The 24,583-nt window shown below is 37.1% G+C and overlaps 1 protein-coding gene across 19 annotated transcripts in view; it reads left to right on the top strand.

Moving 5' to 3' along the window:
• ZNF624 (zinc finger protein 624) overlaps positions 1 to 18,907 on the top strand; it is a 46,458-nt gene extending 27,551 nt beyond the window's left edge. For all 19 annotated transcript variants that reach the window (XM_037013355.2, XM_037013344.2, XM_037013360.2 and 16 more), the window contains one exon: positions 16,448 to 18,907. In XM_037013355.2, the coding sequence (XP_036869250.1) occupies positions 16,448 to 18,657 (2,210 nt within the window). In that variant the 3' untranslated portion in view covers positions 18,658 to 18,907. The remainder of the gene's footprint in view (positions 1 to 16,447) is intronic.
• The last annotated feature ends 5,676 nt before the right edge of the window (positions 18,908 to 24,583 follow it).

Here is a 24,583-nt window from a genome sequence, read left to right as displayed (position 1 = left end):
AGAGAACTGTCTGTTCAGTTCCTCTGCCCATTTTTTAATTGGGTTATTTGTTTTTTGTTTGTTGAGGCGTGTGAGCTCTTTATATATTCTGGACGTCAAGCCTTTATCGGATCTGTCATTTTCAAATATATTCTCCCATACTGTAGGGTTCCTTTTTGTTCTATTGATGGTGTCTTTCGCTGTACAGAAGCTTTTCAGCTTAATGTAGTCCCACTTGCTCATTTTTGCTGTTGTTTTCCTTGCCCGGGGAGATATGTTCAAGAAGAGGTCACTCATGTTTATGTCTAAGAGGTTTTTGCCTATGTTTTTTTCCAAGAGTTTAATGGTTTCATGACTTACATTCAGGTCTTTGATCCATTTTGAGTTACCTTTGTATATGGGGTTAGACAGTGGTCCAGTTTCATTCTCCTACATGTAGCTGTCCAGTTTTGCCAGCACCATCTGTTGAAGAGACTGTCATTTTGCCATTTTATGTCCATGGCTCCTTTATCAAATATTAATTGACCATATATGTTTTGGTTAATTTCTGGAGTCTCTAATCTGTTCCTCTGGTATGTGGCTCTATTCTTGTGCCAGTACCAAATTGTCTTGATTACTATGGCTTTGTAGTAGAGCTTGAAGTTGGGGAGTGAGATCCCCCCTACTTAATTCTTCTTTTTCAGGATTGCTTTGGCTATTCGGGGTCTTTGGTGTTTCCATATGAATTTTGGAATGATTTGTTCCAATTCATTGAAGAATGTTGCTGGTAATTTGAGAGGGATTGCATCAAATCTGTATATTGCTTTGGGCAGGATGGCCATTTTGACGATATTAATTCTTCCTAGCCATGAGCATGGGATGAGTTTCCATTTATTAGTGTCCCCTTTAATTTCTCTTAAGAGTGACTTGTAGTTTTCAGAGTATAAGTCTTTCACTGGTTAGGTTTATTCCTAGGTATTTTATTCTTTTGGATGCAGTGGTGAATGGAATTGTTTTCCTGATTTCTCTTTCTATTGGTTCATTATTAGTGTATAGGAAAGCTACAGATTTCTGTGTGTTAATTTTGTATACTGCAACTCTACTGTATTCCGATATCAGTTCTAGTAGTTTTGGAGTGGAGTCTTTAGGGTTTTTTATGTACAGTATCATATCATCTGCAAATAGTGACAGTTTAACTTCTTCTTTACTAATCTGGATTCCTTGTATTTCTTTGTTTTGTCTGATTGCCATGGCTAGGACCTCCAGTACTGTGTTAAATAACAGTGGGGAGAGTGGGCATCCCTGTCTAGTTCCTGATCTCAGAGGAAATGCTTTCAACTTCTCGCTGTTCAGTATAATGTTGGCTGTGGGTTTATCATATATGGCCTTTATTATGTTGAGGTACTTGCCCTCTATTCCCATTTTGCTGAGAGTTTTTATCATGAATGGATGTTGAATTTTGTCAAATGCTTTTTCAGCATTTATGGAGATGATCATGTGGTTTTTGTCCTTCTTTTTGTTGATGTGGTGGACGATGTTGATGGATTTTCGAATGTTGTAGCATCCTTGCATCCCTGCGATGAATCCCACTTGGTCATGGTGTATGATCCTTTTGATATATTTTTGAATTCAGTTTGCTAATATTTTATTGAGTATTTTTGCATCTACATTCATCAGGGATATTGGTCTGTAATTTTCTTTTTTGGTGGGGTCTTTGCCTGGTTTTGGTATTAGGGTGATGTTGGCTTCATAGAATGAGTTTCGGAGTATTCCCTCTTCTTCTATTTTTTGGAACACTTTAAGGAGAATGGGTATTATGTCTTCTCTGTGTGTCTGATAAAATTCCGAGGTAAATCCATCCGGCCCTGGGGTTTTGTTCTTAGGTAGTTTTTTGATTTCCATTTCAATTTCTTTGCTCATAATTGGTTTGTTTAACTTTTGTGTTTCTTCCTTGGTCAGTCTTGGGAGGTTGTATTTTTCTAGGAAGTTGTCCATTTCTTCTAGGTTTTCCAGCTTGTTGGCATATAGGTTTTCATAGTAGTCTTTAATAATTCTTTGTATTTCTGTGGAGTCTGTCGTGATTTTTCCATTCTCATTTCTGATTATGTTGATTTGTGTTGATTCTCTTTTTCTCTTAATAAGTTGGGCTAGAGGCTTATCTATTTTGTTTATTTTCTCAAAGAACCAGCTCTTGGTTTCGTTGATTTTTGCTTCTGTTTTATTCTTCTCAATTTTGTTTATTTCTTCTCTGATCTTTATTATGTCCCTCCTTCTGCTGAGTTTAGGCCTCATTTGTTCTTCTTTTTCCAATTGTGATAATTATGACATTAGACTATTCATTTGGGTTTGTTCTTCCTTCTTTAAATATGCCTGGATTGCTATATACTTTCCTCTTAAGACTGCTTACGCTGCATTCCACAGAAGTTGGGGCTTTATGTTATTGTTGTCATTTATTTCTATATATTCCTTGATCTCTATTTTGATTTGTTCATTGATACATTGATTATTTAGTAGCATGTTGTTAAGCCTCCATGTGTTTCTGAGCCTTTTTGTTTTCTTTGTAGAATTTATTTCTACTTTTATACCTTTGTGGTCTGAAAAATTGGTTGGTAGAATTTCAATATTTTGGAATTTACTGAAGCTTTTCTTGTGAGCTAGTATGTGGTCTATTCTGGAGAATGTTCCATGTGCACTTGAGAAGAATGTATATCCTGTTGCTTTTGGATGTCTATAGATGTCTATTAGGTCCATCTGTTCTAGTGTGTTGTTCAGTGCCTGTGTGTCGTTACTTATTTTCTGCCCAGTGGATCTATCCTTTGGGGTGAGGGGTGTGTTGAAGTCTCCTAAAATGAATGCACTGCAGTCTATTTCCCTCTTTAGTTCTGTTAGTATTTGTTTCACATATGCTGGTGCTCCTGTATTGGGTGCATATATATTTAGAATGGTTATATCCTCTTGTTGAACTCAGTCCTTTATCATTATGTAGTGTCCTTCTTTATCTCTTGTTACTTTCTTTGTTTTGAAGTCTATTTTGTCTGATATTAGTACTGAAACCCCTGCTTTCTTCTCACTGTTGTTTACCTGAAATATGTTTTTCCATCCCTTGACTTTTAGTCTGTGCTTGTCTTTGGGTTTAAGGTGAGTTTCTTGTAAGCAGCATATAGATGGGTCTTGCTTTTTTATCCATTCTATTACTCTGTGTCTTTTGATTGGTGCATTAAGTCCATTTACATTTAGGGTGACTATTGAGAGATATGTTCTTATTGCCATTGCAGGCTTTAGATTCGTGGTTACCAAAGGTTCAAGGTTAGCTTCTTTAGTATCTTACTGCCTAACTTAGCTCACTTATTGAGCTGTTATATACACTGTCTGGAAATTCTTTTCTTCTCTCCCTTCTTATTCCTCCTCCTCCATTCTTCATATGTTGTGTGTTTTGTTCTGTGCTCTTTTTAGGGGTGCTCCCATCTAGAGCAGTCCCTGTAGGATGCCCTGTAGAGGTGGTTTGTGGGAAGCAAATTCCCTCAGGTTTTGCTTGTCTGGGAATTGTTTAATCCCGCCATCATATTTAAATGATAGTCGTGCTGGATACAGTATCCTTGGTTCAAGGCCCTTCTGTTTCATTGCATTAAGTATATCATGCCATTCTCTTCTGGCCTGTAGGGTTTCTGTCGAGAAGTCTGATGTTAGCCTGATGGGTTTTCCTTTAGAGGTGACCTTTTTCTCTCTAGCTGCCTTTAAAACTCTTTCCTTGTCCTTGATCCTTGCCATTTTAATTACTATGTGTCATGGTGTTGTTCTCCTTGGATCCTTTCTGTTGGGGGTTCTGTGTAATTCCATGGTCTGTTCGATTATTTCCTCCCCCAGTTTGGGGAAGTTTTCAGCAATTATTTCTTCAAAGAGACTTTCTATCCCTTTTCCTCTTTCTTCTTCTTCTGGTACCCCTATAATATGAATATTATGCCTTTTGGATTGGTCACATAGTTCTCAGTGTTGTTTCATTCCTGGAGATCCTATGTCAGCTTCTATACATTCCTGTTCTCTGGCTTCTATTCCTTCAATGGCCGCTTGCATCTTATCCATTCTGCTTATAAATCCTTCCAGGGACTGTTTCACTTCTGTGATCTCCTTCCTGACATCTGTGATCTCCCTCCGGACTTCATCCCATTGCTCTTGCATTTTTCTCTGCATCTCATCCCATTGCTCTTGCATTTTTCTCTGCATCTCTGTCAGCATGTTCATGATTTTTATTTTGAATTCTTTTTCAGGAGGACTGGTTAGGTCTGTCTCCTTCTCAGGTGTTGTCTCTGTGATCTTTGTCTGCCTGTAGTTTTGCCTTTTCATGGTGATAGAGATAGTTTGCAGAGCTGGTACAAGTGACCGCTGGAAGAGCTTCCCTTCTTGTTGGTTTGTGGCCTTCCTTTCCTTGGAGAATAGCGACCTCTAGTGGCTTATGCTTGTCAGCTGTGCGCAGGCAGGGCTTCTGCTACCTGCCCATTTGCTATGGAGTTTATCTCCGCTGTGGCTGTGGGCATGGCCTGGCTGGGGCTGCTCCTCCAAAATGGTGGTGCCCCTTTGGAGGGGTAGCAGCCTGGAGGCTATTAATCTCCGAAGGGTCCTCTGTGCTGCCTGTTGCCCAGGGGGTTAGAGTACCCAGAGATCCCCAGATTCCCTGCCTCTGGTCTAAGTGTCCTGTCCTGCCCCTTTAAGACTTCCAAAAAGCACTCTCCAAACCAAAACAACAACAGCAACAATGAAAGAGGAAACAGAAAAAAAAAAAAAAGGAAAAAACATGCGATTTTCTTTGTCCTTAGGCGCCGGTCCCAGGCACCTGCTCACCGGTCCTGCTGCCCTGCCTCCCTAGCACCGGGGTCCCTGTCCCTTCAAGGCTTCCAAAAAACACCCGCCAAAAAAAATAAATAAAAGGGAAAAACGTGCGATATTGTTTGTCCTCAGGCGCCGGTCCCAGGCACCCGCCCACCGGTCCTGCCGCCCTGCCTCCCTAGCACTGGGGTCCCCGTCCTTCCAAGGCCTCCAAAAAACACTAGCCAAAAAAAAGGGAAAAACGGGCAACCCTCTCCATCCGCAGGTGCCAGTCCCAGGCACCCGCTCACCGGCCCTGCCGCCCTGCCTCCCTGGCACTGGGGTCCCTGTCCCCCTACGGCCTCCAAAAAGCACTTGCCAAAAAGAAAAAAACGGGAGAAACGTGCAATTTTCTTTGTCCTCAGGCACCGGTCCCAGACCCCCACCCACCGGTCCCACCGCCCTGCCTCCCTAGTATTGGGAAAAACGCGCGATTTTCTTTGTCCCCAGGCGCCGGTCTCAGGCACCCGCTCACCAGTCTTGCCGCCCTGTTTCACTGGTATTTGGGTCCCTGTCCCTTTAAGGCTTCCAAAAACCACTCGCCAAAAAGAAAAAAAAAGGGGGGGAATGCGCGATTTCCTCCGTCCTCAGGCACTGGTCTCAGGCACCCGCCCACCAGTCCGCAGGGAAAAACGTGCGATATTCTTTGTCCTCAGGTGCCTGAATGATCTTTTTGATGTATTTTTTAATTCAGTTTGATAATATTTTGTTGATTATTTTTGCATCTTTGTTCTTCATGAATATTGGTCTATAATTTTATTTTTTGTAGTGTCTTTGATTTTGGTATTAAATTGATGCTGGCCTCATAGAATGAGTTTGGAAGTATTCCCTCCTCCTTTTGGAATACTTTAAAAAGACTAGGTATTAACTCTTCTTTAAATGTTAGGTAGAAGTCAACTGTGAAGCCATCTGGACCTGGAATTTTGTTTTTAGGTTGTTTTGGGATTACCAGTTCAATTTCACTGCTGGTAATTGGTCTGTTCAGATTTTCTGATTCTTCCCGAATCAGTCTTGGTAGGTTGTATATTTTCAGGAAGTTGTCCCATTTCTTCTAGGTTGTCCAATTTATTGGCATATAATTTTTCACAGTATTCTGTAATAATTCTTTGTATTTCTATGGCATCCATTGTGATTATTATTCCTTCTTCATTTATGACTTTGTTTAAGTGTGTATTCTCTTTTTTTCTTCATAACTCTGGTCAGGGGTTTATCTGTTTTTTTTTTTTCTCAAATAACCAGCTCCTGTGTTCATTCATTTTTTTCTATTGTTTTATTCTTCTGTGTTTTATTTATTTCTGCTCTGATCTGTAGTATGTTCCTCCTTTTACTAACTTTGGGCTTCATTTCTTCTTTTTCTAGTTTTTTTAGTTGTAAGTTTAGACTGTTTATTAGATTGTTCTTGTTTCTTGAGGTAGGCCTGTATTAGTGTACTTCCCTCTTAGAACTGCCTTCACAGAGTCCCACAGATTTTGGGCTCTTGAATTTTTGTTTTCATTTGTCTCTGTGTTTTGCTTGATTTCTGTTTTAATTTGGTCATTGATCCATTGATTATTTAGGATCATGTTGTTTAGCCTCCATGTGTATGTGAGCTTGTTTTCCTTGTATAATTTATTTCTAGTTTCATACCATTGTGGTCTGAGAAACTGCTTGATATAATTTCAATCTTTTTTTTAAATTTACTGAGGCTCTTTTTGTGGCCTAGTATGTGACATACTCTGGAGAATGTTCCATGTGCATTTGAAAAGAATGTGTATCCTGCTGCTTTTGGGTAAAATGTTCTTTGTAGATATCTGTTAAGTTCATCTGATCTAATGTATTGTTCAGCGCCTGTTTCCTTATTTTCTGTCTGGTTGATCTATTGATGTGAGTAGTGTGTTAAAGTCTCCTAAAATTAATGTGTTGCAGTTTATTTCCCCCATTTAATTCTATTAGTATTTGTTTTACATGTTTAGGTGCACCTGTGTTAGGTGCATAGATATTTAGAATGGTTATATCCTCTTGTTGGACTGACCCCTTTATTATTATGTAATGTCCTTGTCTCTTGTTACTTTCTTTGTTTTTAAATCTATTTTGTCTGATATAAGTACTGCTACTCCTGTTTTTTTTCTCCTTATTATTTGCATGAGATACCTTTTTCCATCCCTTCACTTGTAGTCTGTGTATCTTTGGTTATGAAATGAGTCTCTAGTAAGCAGCATATAAATGAGTCTTGTTTCTTTATTCATTGTGCCACTTTGTCTTTTGATTGTGCATTCGTTCTATTTACACTTAAGGTAGTTATTTATACTATGTACTTATTGCAATTTTATTAATTGTTTTCTGGTTGTTGTTTATAGCTCCTTTCTATTCCTTTCTCCTCTCTTATACTCTTGTTATTTGATGGTTTTGTTTTGTGTTGTGATTAGATTTCTCTTTTTTAAATTTTTTTTTTTTTTGTGGTTACCAAAGATTCAAGGAAAGCTCCCTTACTGCATAACAGTCTATATTAGTTGCCAGTTACTCTATTTCAAACACAATGTAAAGATACTTTTTTTCCTTCTTCCTTCTCCAGTCTTTATGTTTGAGATGCCATAATCTGCACTTTTTGTGTATCCCTTGACTGATTTTGTGTATAATTGATTTTGCTTCTTTTGTTTTAATGTTGTACTTTCTTGGTAATTACTTGGTCTACCACCTTTACTGTGGTTTTATTTTCACTGGTGAAAGCTATTTAGTCTTAGGAACATTTCCATCTGCAGCAGTCCCTCTAACATATCCTGTAAGACTGGCTTAGTGGTGCTAAATTCCTTCAACATTTGTTTATCTGGAAATGGTTTAATCCTTGCTTCAAGTTTAAATGATAATCTTGCCACATACAGGATTCTTGGTCAGAAGTCCTGTTTCATTACATTAATATATCATGCCACTCCCTTCTAGCCTGTAAAGTTTCTGCTGAAAAGTCTGCTGATAGCCTGATGGGGTTTCCTTGTAAGTAATCTTTTTTCTCTCTCTGGCTGCTTTCAGTACTCTCTTCTTATCCTTGATTTTTCTCGTTTTAGTTATGTCTTGGTGTTGTCTTCATGGGGTTCCTTTTGTTAGGGGCTCTCTGTGATCCCATGAACTGAGTATATATTTCTTCCCCAGATTGGGGAAGTTTTCAACAATTATTTCCTCAAAGAGACTTTCTATCCCTTTGTCTCAGTCTTCTTATGGTACCCCATTATGCAAATTTTGTTTTCTTTGGATTGGTCACACAGCTCTCTTACCATTCTTTCATACCTTGAGGTCCTTTTTTTCTCTTTGTTCCTCAGCTTCATTGTGTTCCTGTTCTCTAATTTCCCTCTCATTGACTGTCTCCTCCACTTAGTAATCCACTTTTCAATCCCTACATTATATGTTTCATTTCAGTTACTTCAGCTCTGAGTGGCTTTTTTCAGCTCTTCTGTGTCTTTGTTGAAGTCCTTGAGTTCTTGACTATTTCTCTGTAATTCAGTGAGCATGTTTATGACTTTTATTTTGAAATTCTTATCAAGAATATTGGTGATCTCCATTTTATTTAGCCCTCTTTCTGGTGCCTTGTCCTGTGGTTTTGTTTGGAACATATTCTTCTGCCTCCTCATTTTGTCAGAGTATCTGTTTTTCTTCCATTGTATTACATGGATATTCTGTTTCCTGGCCCTTTTCTGTGTGGTATTCTCTTCTTCCCCAGGTGTGGGTAGTCTGTTCTGCAGTCTTCAGGTCATTTTCAGGTTTAGTTGTATTCACTGTATTTTCTTCTTTTATGTGTTTTTGGGAGGAAGTTCCCACCTTACCTTCCTACTCTGCCACCTTTTTTCTCCATCCCCCCATAAAAAGCATTCTTATATCCCTGGCTATACAAAAGCATGTAGTTAACCAGATTTGGCTGTAGTTTGCAACCTCTGATCTAATTGTCACTCCTGGATGGAAATTTGTCTTTGAGTTTCCTTTGTGTTTCTCCTTCTTGAGATTCATTTGATGTCTCAAACTTGAAATTTGATATTTTTTATCTGTTTTGTAAAATTCTTGGGTATTATTTCTTTGAATTTGTTTTCATCCCATTCTCTCTCAATTTTTGAAATAGCCCTCTAAGACTCCTTGTACATCTTTGCTAGACTTCTTCACTCTATCCTGTATGACTCTTATGTTTTTAAATGTTTTTAAACTTTTCATCATTCTGTGCTTCTATAAGGATGTTTACTACTGACCTATTTTCCATTTTGCTAATACACTCATCTGCCATATCTACTGCACATTTAGCCTATCACTTGAGTTCTTAATTTATTTTCCAGTTTTAGAATCACTATTTGGTTCTTATTTTATACTTCCCAATTATTTGGTAAAATTGTTAATCTTGTCTTATTTTCTTGAATATACTATCATGATTATTTCAGAAGTTCTTTTCTGAGACCTCAGTTGTCTAGATGCTTTAAGAACTTTATTATTTTTGTTCTGTTACTTTCTCATGAGCTTTTTGTCTCCTTGTATGCCTATTATTTTTAATTGATATGAAAACCTTAAAATGTTTAAGGCTTTAAGTTATATAATATTTTTCAACAAAGATTTAATGTTTGATTTTTTTATTCTGATACATTAATGTACAATTACTTAAATAACATTATGGTTACTAGACTCCCCCTATTATCATGTCCCCGCCACATACCCCATTACAGTCACTGTCCATCAGCATACTAAGATACTATAGAACCATTACTTGTCTTCTCTGTATACACTGCCTTTCCCGTGTTTCCCCCCCCCCCCCCCGGTACATTATGTATGCTAATTGTATTGTCCCATTTTCTCCCTTGTCTCTCCCTTCCCACCCATCCTCCCCAGTCCCTTTCCCTTTGCTAACTGTTAGTCCATTCTTGGGTTCTGTGAGTCTGCTTCTGTTTTGTTCCTTCAGTTTTTGCTTTGTTCTTATACTCCACAGATGAGTGAAATCATTTGATACTTGTCTTTCTCTGCCTGGCTTATTTCACTGAGCATAATACCCTCTAGCTCCATCCATGTTGTTGCAAATGGTAGAAATTGTTTTCTTCTTATGGATGAATAATATTCTGTTGTGTATATATACCACATCTTCTATATCCATTCATCTACTGATAGACACATAGGTTGCATCCATTTCTTGGCTATTGTAAATAGTGCTGTGATAAACATAGGGTTGCATATGTCTTTTTAAAACTGGGCTGCTGCATTCTTAGGGTAAATTCCTAGGAGTGCAATTCGTGGGTCAAATGGTATTTCTATTTTGAGTTTTTTGAAGAACCTCCATACTGCTTTCCACAATGGTTGAATTAGTTTACATCCCCACCAGCAGTGTAGGAGGGTTCCCCGTTCTCCACATCCTCGCCAACATTTGTTGTTTGTCTTTTGGATGTTGGCCATCCTAAATGGTGTGAGGTGATATCTCATTGTGGTTTTAATTTGCATTTTTCTGATGATTAGCAATGTGGAGCATCTTTTCATGTGCCTATTGGCCATCTGAAGAATCTGTTCAGCTCCTCTACCCATTCTTTAATTGGCTTATTTGCTTTTTGTTTGCTGAGGTCTGTGAGCTCTTTATGTAATTTGGATGTCAATCCCTTATCACATATGTCATTTATGAATATATTCTCCCATACTGTAGGATGTCTTTTTGTTCTACTGATGCTATCCTTTGCTGTACAGAAGATTTTAGTTTGATATAGTCCCACTTGTTCATTTTTGCTTTTGTTTCCCTTGCCCAGGGAGATATGTTCATGAAGAAGTTGCTCATGTTTATGTCCAAAGGATTTTTGCCTATATTTTTTTCTAAGAGTTTTATGGTTTCATGACTTAGATTCAGGTCTTTGATCCATTTTGAGTTTACTTTTGTGTATGGGGTTAGACAGTAATCCAGTTTCATTCTCTTACATGTAGCTGTCCAGTTTCCCCTTGTATATCCATGGCTCCTTTATCATATATTAATTGACCATATATGCTTGGGTTTATATCTGGGCTCTCTGTTCTGTTCCACTGATCTATGGGTCTGTTCTTGTGCCCGTACCAAATCATCTTGATTGCTGTGGCTTTGCAGTAGAACTTGAAGTCAGGGAGCATAATTCCCCCTGCTTTATTCCTCCTTCTCAGGATTGCTTTGGCTATTCGAGGTCCTTTCTCATTCCATATAAATTTTAGAACTGTTTGCTCTAGTTCATTGAAGGATGGTGTAGGTATTTTGATAGGGATTGCATTGAATCTGTAGATTGCTTTAGGCAGCATGGCCATTTTGGCAATATTAATTCTTCCTAGCCAAGAGCATGGGATGAATTTCCATTTATTAGTGTCCTCTTAAATTTCGCTTAAGAGTAGTTTTCAGAGTATAGGTCTTTCACTTCTTGGTTAGGTTTATTCCTAGGTATTTTATTCTTTTTGATGGAATTGTGAATGGAATTGTTTTCCTGATTTCTCTTTCTGCTAGTTAGTCATTAGTGTATAGGAGTTCAACAGATTTCTGTGTATTGTGTCCCACAACTTTGCTGAATTCAGATATTAGATATAGTAGTTTTGGAGTGGATTCTTTAGGGTTTTTTTATGTACAATATTATGTCATCTGCACACAGGGACAGTTTAACTTCTTCCTTGCCCATCTGGATGCCTTTTATTTCTTTGTGTTGTCTGATTGCTGTGGCTAGGACCTCCAGTACTATGTTGAATAAAAGTGGGGAGAGTGGGCATCCTTGTCTTGTTCTCAATCTTAAAGGAAAAGCTTTTAGCTTCTCGCTGTTAAGTCTAATGTTGGCTGTGGGTTTGTCATATATGGCCTTTAATACATTGAGGTACTTGCCCTCTATACCCATTTTGTTGAGAGTTTTTGTCATGAATAAATGTTGAATTTTGTCAAATGCTTTTTCAGCATCTATGGAGATGATCATGTGGTTTTTGTCCTTTTTATTGATGTAGGGGGTGATGTTCATGGATTTTCAAATGTTGTACCATCCTTGCATCCCTTGGAATGAATCCCGCTTGATCATGGTGGATGATCTTCTTGATGTATTTTTTATTCCATTTTCTAATATTTTGTTGAGTATTTTTGCACGTATCTTCATCAGGGATATTGTTGTGTAGTTTTTTTGTGTGTGTGTGGTGTCTTTGCCTGGTTTTGATATTAGAGTGATGTTGGCCTCATAGAATGAGTTTGGAAGTATTCCCTCCTCTTCTACTTTTTGGAAAACTTTAAGGAGGATGGGTATTAGGTCTTCACTAAATGTTTGATAAAATTCAGCAGTGAAACCATCTGGTCCAGGAATTTTTTTTCTTAAGTAGTTTTTCTATTACCAAATCAATTTCTTTGCTGGTAATCGGTCTATTCAGATTTTCTGTTTCTTCCTGGGTCAGCCATGGAAGATTGTATTTTTCTAGAAAGTTGTCCATTTCCTCTAGGTTATCCAGTTTGTTACCATATAATTTTTCATACTATTCTCTCATAATTCTTTGTATTTCTGTGGTGTCCGTCGTAATTTTTCCTTTCTCATTTCTGATTGTTTATGTGTGTAAATTCCTTTTTTTTTTCTTGATAAGTCTGGCTAGTGGTTTATCTATTTTGTTTATTTTCTTGAAGAACCAGCTCCTGCTTTCATCAATTCTTTCTATTATTTTATTCTTATCAGTTTTATTTATTTCTGCTTTAATCTTTCCACTGACTTTGGGCCTCAGTTTCATTAATTGTGACTTTAGACTTAATTTGGGATTGTTCTTCTTTCCTGAGGTAAGCCTGTATTGCAGTATACTTCCCTCTTAGCATGGCCTTCACTGCGTCCCACAGATTTTGTGTTGTTGAATTATTGTTGTCATTTGTCCCCATATACTGCTTGATCTCTGTTTTTATTTGGTCATTGATCCATTGATTATTTAGGAGCATGTTTTTAAGCCTCCATGTGTTTGTGGGCCTTTTCATTTTCTTTCTGTAATTTATTTCTAGTTTCATACATTTGTGATCTGAGAAGCTGGTTGTTACAATTTCAATCTTTTTTAATTTACTGAGGTTCTTTTTGTGGCCTAGTATATGATCTGTTCTTGAAAATGTTCCATGTGAAATTGAAAAGAATGTGTATCCTGTTGCATTTGGATGGAGTGTTCTGTAGATGTCTGTTAGGTTCATCTGTTCTAATACATTGTTCAGTGCCTCTGTCTCTTTACTTATTTTCTGTCTGGTTGATCTGTCCTTTGGAGTGAATGATGTGTTGAAGTCTCCTAAAATGAATGCATTGCATTCTATTTCCCCCTTGAGTTCTGTTAGTATTTGTTTCACATATCTCAGTGATCCTGTGTTGGGTACATAAATATTTATAATAGTTATATCCTCTTGTTGGACTGACCCCTTTATCATTATGTAATGTCCTTCTTTATCTCTTGTTACTTTCTTTGTTTTGAAGTCTATTTTGTCTGATACTAATACTGCAACTCCTGTTTTTCCTCCCTGTTACTTGCATGAAATATCTTTTTCCATCCCTTTACTTTCAGTCTGTGTATGTCTTTGGGTTTGAAGTGAGTCTCTTGTAGGCAGCATATAGATAGGTCTTGTTTTTTTATCCATTAGTAACTACGTCTTTTGACTGGTACATTCAGACCATTTACATTTAGGTTGATTTTCGATAGGTATGTACTTATTGCCACTGCAGGCTTTACATTCATGGTTACCAAAGGTTCAAGGGTAATTCTCTTACTAATAGTCTAATTTAACTCACTTCATGGCTATTATAAACACAACCTAACAGTTCTTTTTTTTTTTCCTCCTTTTTCTTCCTCCTCTATTCTTTGTATGTTATGAATCATATTCTGTACTCTTTGTCTATCCCTTAGATGACATCTATTTAGCCTTAGGAATACTTCCATCTATAGCAGTCTCTCCAAAATGCACTGTAGAGGTGGTTTGTGGGAGGTAAATTCTGTCAACTTTTTCTTATCTGAAAATTGTTTAATCACTCCTTCAAATTTAAATGTAACCTTGCCGGGTATAGTATTCTTGGTTTGAGGCCCTTCTGCTTCATTGCATTAAATATATCATTCCACTCCCATCTGGCCTGTAAGGTTTCTGTTGAGAAGTCTGATGATAGCCTGGGCTTTCCTTTGTATGCGATCTTATTTCTCTCTCTAGCTGCTTTTAAGAGTCTGTCTTTATCCTTGATCTTTGCCATTTTAATTATTATGTCTTGATGTTGTCTTCCTTGGGTCCCTTGTGTTGGGAGACTGTCCATCTCCGTGGCCTGAGAGACTATCTCCTGCCCCAGATTGGGGAAGTTTTCAGCAATTACCTCCTCAAAGACACTTTCTATACCTTTTCTCTCTCTTCTTCTGGTACCCCTATAATGCAAATATTTTTCCATTTGGATTGGTCACACAGTTCTCTCAAAATTCTTTCATTCTTACAGATTCTTTTTTCTCTTTGTGCCTCAGCTTCTTTGTATTCCTCTTTTCTAATTTCTATTCCATTTACCATCTCTTCTAATACATCTAATCTGCTTTTAAATCCCTCCATTGTATGTTTCATTTCAGATATGGAATTTCTTAATGATTGAATCTGACTCAAATTTATTCCTGAGTTCTTGAATATTTTCTGTACCTCCATAAGCATGTTTATGATTTTTATTTTTAACTCTCAGGCAGTTTGGTGAGTTCAATTTCATTTTACCCTTTTTCTGGGGTTAGTGAGATTTGGGTCTGAACCATGTTCTTTTGGCATTTCATATTTCTCTGTGGTGCCCTCTGTTGCCCAGAAGCTCCAGTTTCTGGAGCTGCTCAGCCCCTAGAGTGAGGTTAGGAGTCATAGGGGAGCAGAGCTGGTGCCTTGGGGGAGGAACGATCTGTTTCCTGATTCCCATCTGCGGTGCCTGTCTCTGGCATCAGAGCCAGTGGGCCAAACTCACAGGTGTAAGCCTCTGTGCTTTGCATCTCTAGCTTTTGTAGGTGGGGCCTCCCTCTGACTGGCCTGATGCCAGCACAGTGACTGCAGTTTTTCAAACCAGTGCCAGCAGGCTAGGAGGAAGGCACAACAGGCTGCATGTCACAGTGGGGGGCCTCGGAGTTGAGCTGGCAGCCAGGGGGATGGGGCACCTGAAGCTCCTCAAAGTTCCCAAGCTGGTGGACAGAGCATGCCCAGACAACCTTGTCCAGCTCTCCCCTCCCCCATGCAGCAAGCTCCGTGCAGACCCTGCTCCTTCAGTAGCCCTCTCGCTGCTAGGAAGCCTCTCAGACCACTAACTTTCCCTTCTTCCAGAGCGGCCAGGTGTGGATCCCCTCCTCCACAAATGGCCAGAATCTGTCTCTCAAGCACTCCACCTGTCTGAGCTCCCTAACGTCCAGAGCCCCACACAATGTAGGTTTCTGCTCCCAAAGCAGACCTCCAGGGCTCGGTGTTCAGCAGCTCCAGGCCTCCACCCCCTCCCCTGTTCCATTTCTCTTCCTCTTCTTGGTGAGCTGGGGTGGGAGAAGGGCTGGGATCCTGCCGGATTAAGGCTTTCATACATTATCCTGTATTGTGAGGTCTGCTCTGTTCATGAGGTCTCTATGCAGTCTGGTTCAGCCTTCTTTCTTGTGGCTGTTTTAAGGTTAGTTGTATCAATTAACTACATTTTCATACCATTTGTGGTTTTGGGAGGAGTTCTTCTCACCTTTCATGCCACCATCTTGAATCTCCTAATGTTTGATTTTGGTGGGCTGCTAGGATAGGGGCTTTAACAATCCTCAGTCACCTTATTCAATTAGATATTTAAGTCAGCTGGGTTCTAGTTGACCAAAGAGTCGTCATGCTGAGTTCAGCCCTTTATCTAGGCCTGTGAGTCCATTGAAATTCTATTTACCTTGAGTTTTAAACTCGTAAAGCCATTCTATCCACAAAAGGTTTTGATCCAATTTGTTTTTAAACATTTAGATGTAATTGCCTGGAAATAGAAATGTAAAGGAAATATAAAAGTATCTTTAAAAGTAAAATATTAAATTGCATATACAAAATAATATATGACCCCACAGTAATTTTTTTAAAGGAGTTTTTGTCAAACTTTCAGGAATGTTCTTAAGACCCATTGAAAGGTTGCAAAACTATCCTTGCTAATAATCATCACTATTTGAGGTATCAATAAATGTTATGAATTCTTATTTATTATTCATTCTACTTTCTGAAAAACCAAAGTGTCTTCTTCCATAAAAGTTCAATAAAAACTATGTGCAAATTCTTTAGTAAGGTACTGTACTCTACCAGGGAAATTTGAGAAAGCCCTCACCCAAAGACAGCTGGTGAACAAAGAATGAGAATAAACGATATAGTTGGGGACAAAATACCTGATTTGTGGAATACATGGAAAGCAAGGAAATAGTTACAACTTATGAAGAAGTTGGCTCTAAAAGGAATGAGAATAATATTTGAGAGACTAGATTCTAGGCAGGTTACCATGAATTAATTTTTTGAAGGGGAATACTCCTTGAATTTACTATTTGATTCTTGCTCAACCAGCCTCCCATAACCATACCTCCTCCTTCCTAGAAATGAAGGCCAATTGGCAATAAGGTAAAGCTATATATTCATTTTTAGCCCAAGTTTCACTGTTTAGTGAGATCTCCCCAACTTTGGAAATAGGAGTCACTTGGTTTTTCTTTTTTTTGTTCCTCCCAGAGTTGGAGACCAAACCTGCAACCAAGAATGTTATACCAACAGAGGATATTTCTGAAGATTTATCACAGGACACCATAGTAGAGAAGTTCACAGGGAATAGTCTATGGGACTCTACAATGGCAAGAATATGGAACTGGGATGAAAGGATATTGAGATCACAAAATAGTCAAGAAAGTCATTTGAGTCAAAGAATAGTAACACAAAAAAAAACTCCCACAAGCTTTAGATTTGGATCTATTCCTTTTTCAGAACCAGGAGTTATCTCAGAAGAAGAGGCCCACAGCAAATGCCAGACACATGAGGAAATTTTCACTGAGAATTTGATTACAAATATCCATCTAGGGAAGAACATTTGCAATGATACAGAAGCCAACAAGTCCATAAGGCCTACTTCAGAACTTACTTTAGGGAAAAAACACAATAATAAAGAAAAACCCTATAAATGTAGTACATGTGAAAAGGCTTTTCGTTATAGGTCATTACTCATTCAACATCAGAGAACCCATACAAAAGAAAAACCTTATGAATGCAATGAATGTGGGAAAATGTTTAGCCAGCCTTCATATCTTAGTCAACATAAAAAAATTCACACTGGAGAAAAACCCTATAAATGTAATGAATGTGGAAAGGCCTTCATTGCTTCTTCATCACTTATGGTACATCAGAGAATTCATACTAAGGAGAAACCTTATCAATGCAATGTCTGTGGAAAATCTTTTAGCCAGTGTGCTCGTCTTAATCAACACCAGAGAATTCAAACTGGAGAGAGGCCTTATAAATGTAATGAATGTGAGAAAGCTTTCAGTGATAAATCAAAACTTGCAAGACATCAGGAAACTCACAGTGGAGAGAAACCCTACAAATGTAATGACTGTGGGAAAGCCTTTAGGAATAAGTCATATCTTAGCGTACATCAGAAGACACATACTGAAGAGAAACCATATAAATGCAATGAATGCGGGAAATCTTTCAAGAATACCACAATTTTTAATGTTCATCAGAGAATTCATACTGGAGAGAAACCTTTTAGATGTAATGAATGTGGGAAAGCCTATAGAAGTAATTCAAGCCTTATTGTACATATAAGAACACATACTGGGGAAAAACCCTATGAATGTAATGAATGTGGGAAAGCATTCAATCGCATTGCAAATTTCACAGAACATCAGAGAATTCATACAGGAGAAAAGCCCTATAAGTGTAATGAATGTGGGAAGGCATTCATTAATTATTCATGCCTTACTGTACACCACAGAATGCATACAGGAGAAAAACCTTATAAATGTAATGAATGTGGAAAGGCCTTCATGCGTTCTTCATCTCTAATTATACATCAGCGAATTCATACAGAAGAGAAACCTTATTTATGTAATGAATGTGGGGAATCTTTCAGAATAAAATCACACTTAACTGTACATCAAAGGATTCATACTGGAGAGAAACCATATAAATGTACTGACTGTGAGAGGGCATTTACAAAAATGGTAAATCTCAAGGAACATCAGAAAATTCATACTGGAGTGAAACCCTATAAATGTTATGATTGTGGGAAATCCTTCAGGACTAAGTCATATCTTATTGTACATCAAAGGACCCATACTGGAGAAAAACCATATAAATGTAATGAATGTGAGAAAGCTTTCACTAATACATCACAACTTACTGTGCATCAAAGAAGGCATACTGGGGAAAAACCCTATAAATGTAATGATTGTGGGAAGGTTTTCACAAGTAACTCAGGCTTTAATACCCATCAGAGAACACATACTGGAGAGAAACCATTTAAATGTCATGACTGTGGGAAGGCATTCAGCCAGATGGTACATGTCACAGAACATCAGAAAATCCATAGTGGAGAGAAACCCTATAAATGTGATGTCTGTGGAAAAGCCTTCAGGAGGGGTTCATACCTTACAGTTCACTGGAGAACACATACTGGAGAAAAACCCTATATGTGTAAGGAATGTGGGAAGGGTTGTATTACTCTATCACAGCTAACTCTACATCAGAGAATTCATACTGGTGAGAGGCCCTATAAATGTGAAGAATGTGGAAAAGCCTTCAGAACTAACTCTGATTTTACTGTACATCTGAGGATGCATACTGGAGAAAAACCCTATACATGTAAGGAATGTGGAAAAGCCTTTAGGAGCAGCTCAAGCCTTACTGTACATCAAAGAATACATCAGAGAGAAATGCAGTTAATATAGATAACAATTAATCATTCACCCAGATGTCAGCTCCCCAAGAATAATAAACTAATTTTTATGAATGTGGAAAAACTTTCAGGAGCAATTTACCAGAAAATACATACTAAAGAGACACGATAAAGATAAGAATATGGGAAAACATTTAGTCATATTAAACCTTAGAAGTTATAGGAAAATTCCCAATAGAGAAAAATACAGGACAAATAAAAGCCTTCATCCAGATTTCATACTTTATTCATTGAACAAATTATCTCCAATGAATTGCCTCTGTATTTTTTACTTGTTTGGTTTGTGTGTCTTATCAATCTGGAGGTGCTATTTATATATTTGAAATATTAAATGGTGTGTTGCAAATGTTTTCCATAAGCATTTGTCTTTATACTTTTTTATGTAGTAAAAGGTGTCACCACATATTTTAATTTTTTATAGTAAAATGTCTTTTCCTTTTTAGAGTCTTTAAGTACTCTTTTAGTTAAAGGGTCTTCTTAATCCTTAGGTTGTACATAGACACCTAAATTTGTTCCTGATTGGTTTTTAAGATTTTCACATGTCCTATGTTTAATGAGAAAGGATTAAAGTGTTTAACAGACCAGTATATACATTTTTACATTTATCTTTCAGATCATATAATTTTTCCTCAAAATCTGCATATTCTTGTGTTGTTTCCAATAGTAGATATTGAGTTGGATTTGACCCATCAGTAGCTCCTAGTGTACTAGGACTCAGGAACTGTACAGGACTCAGATTCAAATTCAGCAGCAGCTTCTTCTAGTTCTCTAGTTATAGTCTCTTCCAATTCCTGCTGCATCTTGGCAAAGAACGTCTCCACATTATCTTAAGTCCACCGGTGTGTGGTAGGAATCACTAAGTTTTCTCTTGGAATAAGATTTCCAATGCGAGGTGTTTCCAGCACTGGCCTCATAGTAGGAATGCTGAGTAAAGTTCTGCTCTGCTGGTTCTCCTCAAGAAGTTTGGCATTCATCTCTGTTAGCCTCTCATTAGTCATGTTTAATTCATTTTCCAATGAATTTCTAACTTTTAATTCTTCCAGGTAGAGTTGCTTGTATTTCTCCAATTCTACTTTACTAGAATACTGAGAAGTTTTTGTTTTGAAGAGCTCAAATTCCAGGTCTTTAATTCTGAGTTCCATCTGGCTTCTTATTGAAGCATTATTATTTTCTCTGAACTGCTCTAACTCCTTGAGATGCTGCTTGTGCTTTCCATTCCAACTTCTTTTTATTCTTCTCTAGTTTTTCACATTTCTTTTGCATTGCTTAAATAGATAATAGCTCCTGTTGAAGAACTTGATTTCTTGCATCTAGATATAGATATTTTGAAGAAGTTTCCAATTTTGCTGTAAGATCATCAATCTTATGTTTTAGTGTATTAATCTGAATGTCCACTTCAATTTGACTGGGTTTTAAATCTCCATGGAAACTAAGCTTTCCATCTTCATATTCATTTAACTTCTTTCTTGTCATTTTTAAGTTTCTTAAGTCCAGAAATCTCTTTTTCTAATTCACTGTTTTTCTTCACTTCTTGATCCAAACTGTGTTCTTGAGATTGTTTTAACTCAGTCAATTTCCTTAACTGTTCCTTTTCATCCTGAGACAAATTTGTACTTAAAAGTTTTTTCTGAAGCTGTTCAATTTTGTCCACTTGCTTTTTGATTACTTTGAAGTTGTCATTTTCTATTTCAAGCTTGACTTCTGATTTGCCTCAATTTCTTCTTTAAATCCTGTGTTTCATCTTCTAAATTAATTCGGTAACTTGATGTAACCTCCAGCGAAGCCTCTGACAGATTGCTTTTTTAGGGTATCAGCCAGTTCTTGTTGAAGTTGTCTCATAACTACCATTACTGCACCGCCAGCTCGTCAGCTTTCTGCGCCGACACCTGGGGCCATCCATCTGCTTCTCATGCGGCCATCTGTGTTCCTAAGATTTTGATAATTTTATTCTTTAAAGTCTTTAATCCATCTGGACTGGATGGTTTTTCCTAGAAGAGTAACTCTAAAAGGCCATTAATCTACAAAAGTATTATGAACCTAAATATTACTCAGGGAAATGCAAATTAGAGCAATCAATGAGATGTCGCTTCCACTTCATGGAGTTGACAAAAATTAAATCTTTTGTTAGTGGGACTTGGGAAACCATGTACCATTACAAAAAGGTTATATCAATTAATATTTCCACCAGCAATGCAGCAATACATTTGAAATTATTAAATAAAATTTAAAAAGGAAAACACTTTGACCCATTGTCTCACTTTTGGGAGTCTGCCCCATAGAAATAGCAACATCAGTGCATAAGTGATGTTTGTTGAAATATTGTTTGTAGAGGCAAAGAAAACCAACTGGATAGAAAGTGAATGCCCATTAATAAGGCAATGGTGAATAAACTGATGCATCCATACTATGGAACAGCATGAGAGTAATTTTTTTAATGAGTTATATCTACACAAGTTGACATCAAGGTATTTTCACGATGTTTTAATAAGTAATTGCTCTATTACAGAGATGTATGTGTACAAAATTTTATTTTTGTTGAAGTAATGGTCACAGTCGTATATGTATATATGGTAAGATGAGCATGGAAACAGGTATGCAAGAATACACAACCAAACTGTTAATATTGATTACGTTCAGGGAGGAAAGGAAAAGTAGGGAGATCAGAGGGGATAGAGGGAAAATAGAAAAATGTAAGCATGTATGGTTTAAAACTCTATGTAAAACTTTGTACTTGTGTGAACTTTCAAGAGCCATGGATGAAGTGATGGCCTCCAAAAAGAACAGAGATGAAGTGTTCCTGTGGTGGAGGGTACATACCATGCACAGCCTCTGGGCACTCCATGACTTCAGGCAATAAGCAGAGGGAGGGAAAAAGCACTGAGGCCAGAAGTCCTGAGAGGTGAACTTACCTGATTATGGGATTATGTTTGAGTTGGAGTATCTGGTGTTTTTGGTTTGACTTTCCCATGCTTTTCAGTATTTTTAATTTTTTAATAGTTACATAAACAGGAAAAGCCTATTTTTCTTATGAAACTTATTTAATACATTGGTGGGGGAGAGGGGTCATGGGTCTAAGAGCATGGGAATTGGTTTTGATGCTGCCTAGATTCCAAAGAGGTTACCCCGTACCTGATTGCCCCCACCTCTCAGTTTCACTTGGTGAAGGTCAGGTAGATTAGAAATGTATCCAAGAGTATCTGCAACTTGTGTCCAGGCTCTAGACCAGAAGACAAAGCCTCAGAGAGAAAGTTCTACTTTCAACAAGACACCAATGGAAAGGTCACTATGGTTACAAGGTCTGTGTACAGCCTTACAGAACAGTACATGATGGAGTATAGAGAGGGGAAACAGCCAAGGATTCCCAAGTCCATAAATGAAAGCTCGGCAGTTCTGGAAATACTAAAGAATAGAATAAAAATGAGACCCCAGAGGCTGTGGCCCTAATATGAGAAGACCCTTATAGACCATGGGCCTGATATCTAAAAAGGAAAGATATGAGCTAAGCTCCAGTGGAAACTGAAGGTAAGGAAATCAACTGTCCCTCCCCCAATGCTAGGATATGTGCATTTAATATTGGGAAAGGAATATTGGATGAATGATTTGAGCTATCACCCATTGCAAATGAGTAATTTGACATTGTGGTTAAAATGACCCTTTCTGATTGAATTTTAATGGTGGAATGTATTAAACTATTACCAAGAAACTTACCTTCTTTGAATGTAATGTACCACTTTCTGATTGGAAAGTTTGAGGATTAGACCTTGAAATACCACCCTTAAGAAACCCTGCTGTCAAATAGTTGACATGACTTGATGCCAACTCTATAGGCTGCTGCTTTCTAACTCCTAACCCTCCCCACACCTAAATTCCACCTCACTGCACTAGAGCCAAGCATTTCAATAAGAGCACTGTTCAAATGACATATGTCTGACTGTTACTGAAAAGTCTCCATTGAGTTAGGAAATGGAGATGACTGTCTTCCTTTACTGGGTTTCAATGGAATGGTAAGGCACCAAAGTCTGGTTCTAGTGTGTCATAGTATCTGATAGGCTTAACTTGCATTTCCTTCATGGCTAATGATTTTGAGTCCCCTTTTAGATATTTGTTGGTTTTTTAAGAGCCTCTTTTGAAAAGTGCCTGTTCAAGACTTTTGTCTATTTTTTAAACTGTAAACTCTTTTTGTTCATTTATAGGATTCTTTATATATTCTGGATACAAGGTATTTTTAAATATTAAAAATATCTAAATAGTATTACAAATATCTCCCCACCTGCAGTCTGCCTTTTTATTCTCTAAATGATGTCCTTTGATGAACAGAAGTTTTGAATTTTGATGAAGAATAATTCAATATTTTCCTTTATGATTAGTGCTTTTAAGAAAACTTTTCCTGAACCAGTCATAAATATATTTTCCTACATTTTTTCTGCATATCTACTGTTTTACTTTTCACTTTTAGATTACAATCTATCTGAAATCAATTTTTATGGTGTGGGGTAGAGGTCGAAGTATATCTCATAGAAATACACAATTTATTCAAAGTCCCCCTTGGTTTGCAGTGATACTCATGATAAATCAGATGATATTAGGTGGGGGTCTATTTCTAGATTATTTTTCTCCACTGTTCTACCGTAAAATGTTCTTAGGATAAGCAGATTTATAAGTAACTTCACATCTGGTGGCATATGTGTTCTAATTTTGTTCTTGTTTAAAATTGTCACTGCAATTCTAGGTTCTTGGCATTTTCATGTGAAGTTTTGAATAATTTTCAGTTGCTCAACATAAAAAAATTAGGACTTTAATGGGTATTAGTATTACATCAAATATATAGATAATTTTTGATGAATGGATACCTTAACAATATTGAGACATCCAATCCATGAACATGCTATACCTTTTGTTTGTATGCCTCTTCAGCAATTTTTAAATTTTTTCAATGTAGAAATTTTGAATATTTTTGTTAGATTAGTCCTTTGTGTTTAATGTTTTGATGTTATATAAATGCCATTTATTTCATTTTCTGATTCTTGTTAATATATGTTAAATATATAAGTAGATATATATAATATGTAATATATCATGTATATTTAATAATACTATATAACATCTATACTAATGGATATATACCATATATTTTGCATTTGTTAATATAATACTTTGTTCATTCTTTTGGACTTCCCATATACACAATATGCCATCTGCAGTAAAGTTAAAAAAATACTTTATCCTTTCCAATCTTTATACCATTTTTTCTTCCTTTATTGTTGTAGCTAGGACCTCTAGAAGTGATTGTGGACATCCTTGCCTTTTTCCCAGAATCTAAAAGAAAACACTAACCATATTACCATTAGGTATGACATGAGGTATAAATGTGTTTGTAGATAAGCTTTATCAGATTAAGGAAGTTCCTCTCAAATCCTAGTTTGCTGAGATTTGTTATCATGGACAAGTGTTGAATTTCATCAGATACATATTTTGCATTGAAATGACCATATGGTTTTCCTCATTCTGTTAATGTTGAATTATATGGATTGATTTTTTTATTTTAAAAATTGTGGTAAAGCACACATAAATTTTACTCTTAGCCATTTATAAAGTATACAGTTCAATGGTAGCAGGTTCATATTGTCATGCAACCATCACCACCATCCATATCCAAAACTTTCTTCATCTTTCTAAGCTGGAACTCAATACCCATTAACAATAACTCCCCATCTCCACTACCCTCAGCCCCTGGAAACTACCATTCTACTTTCTGTCTCTGAGAATTCAAATGACACCTCATATAAATATTTGTTCCTTTGTGACTGACTTATTTCACTTAGCACAGTAGCACTCAGAGTTCATTAGTATGGACTGATTTTTTAAAGTTAAGGCAACCTTGCATTCCTGGAATGGATTCCATTTGTTCATGATGTATT

This window comes from Manis javanica, chromosome 4 (genome assembly GCF_040802235.1).
Source record: "Manis javanica isolate MJ-LG chromosome 4, MJ_LKY, whole genome shotgun sequence".
Classification (NCBI taxonomy): domain Eukaryota; kingdom Metazoa; phylum Chordata; class Mammalia; order Pholidota; family Manidae; genus Manis; species Manis javanica.
The sequence above is the reverse complement of the archived record's forward strand: the minus strand, read 5'-3'. Positions and strand labels throughout refer to the sequence as shown.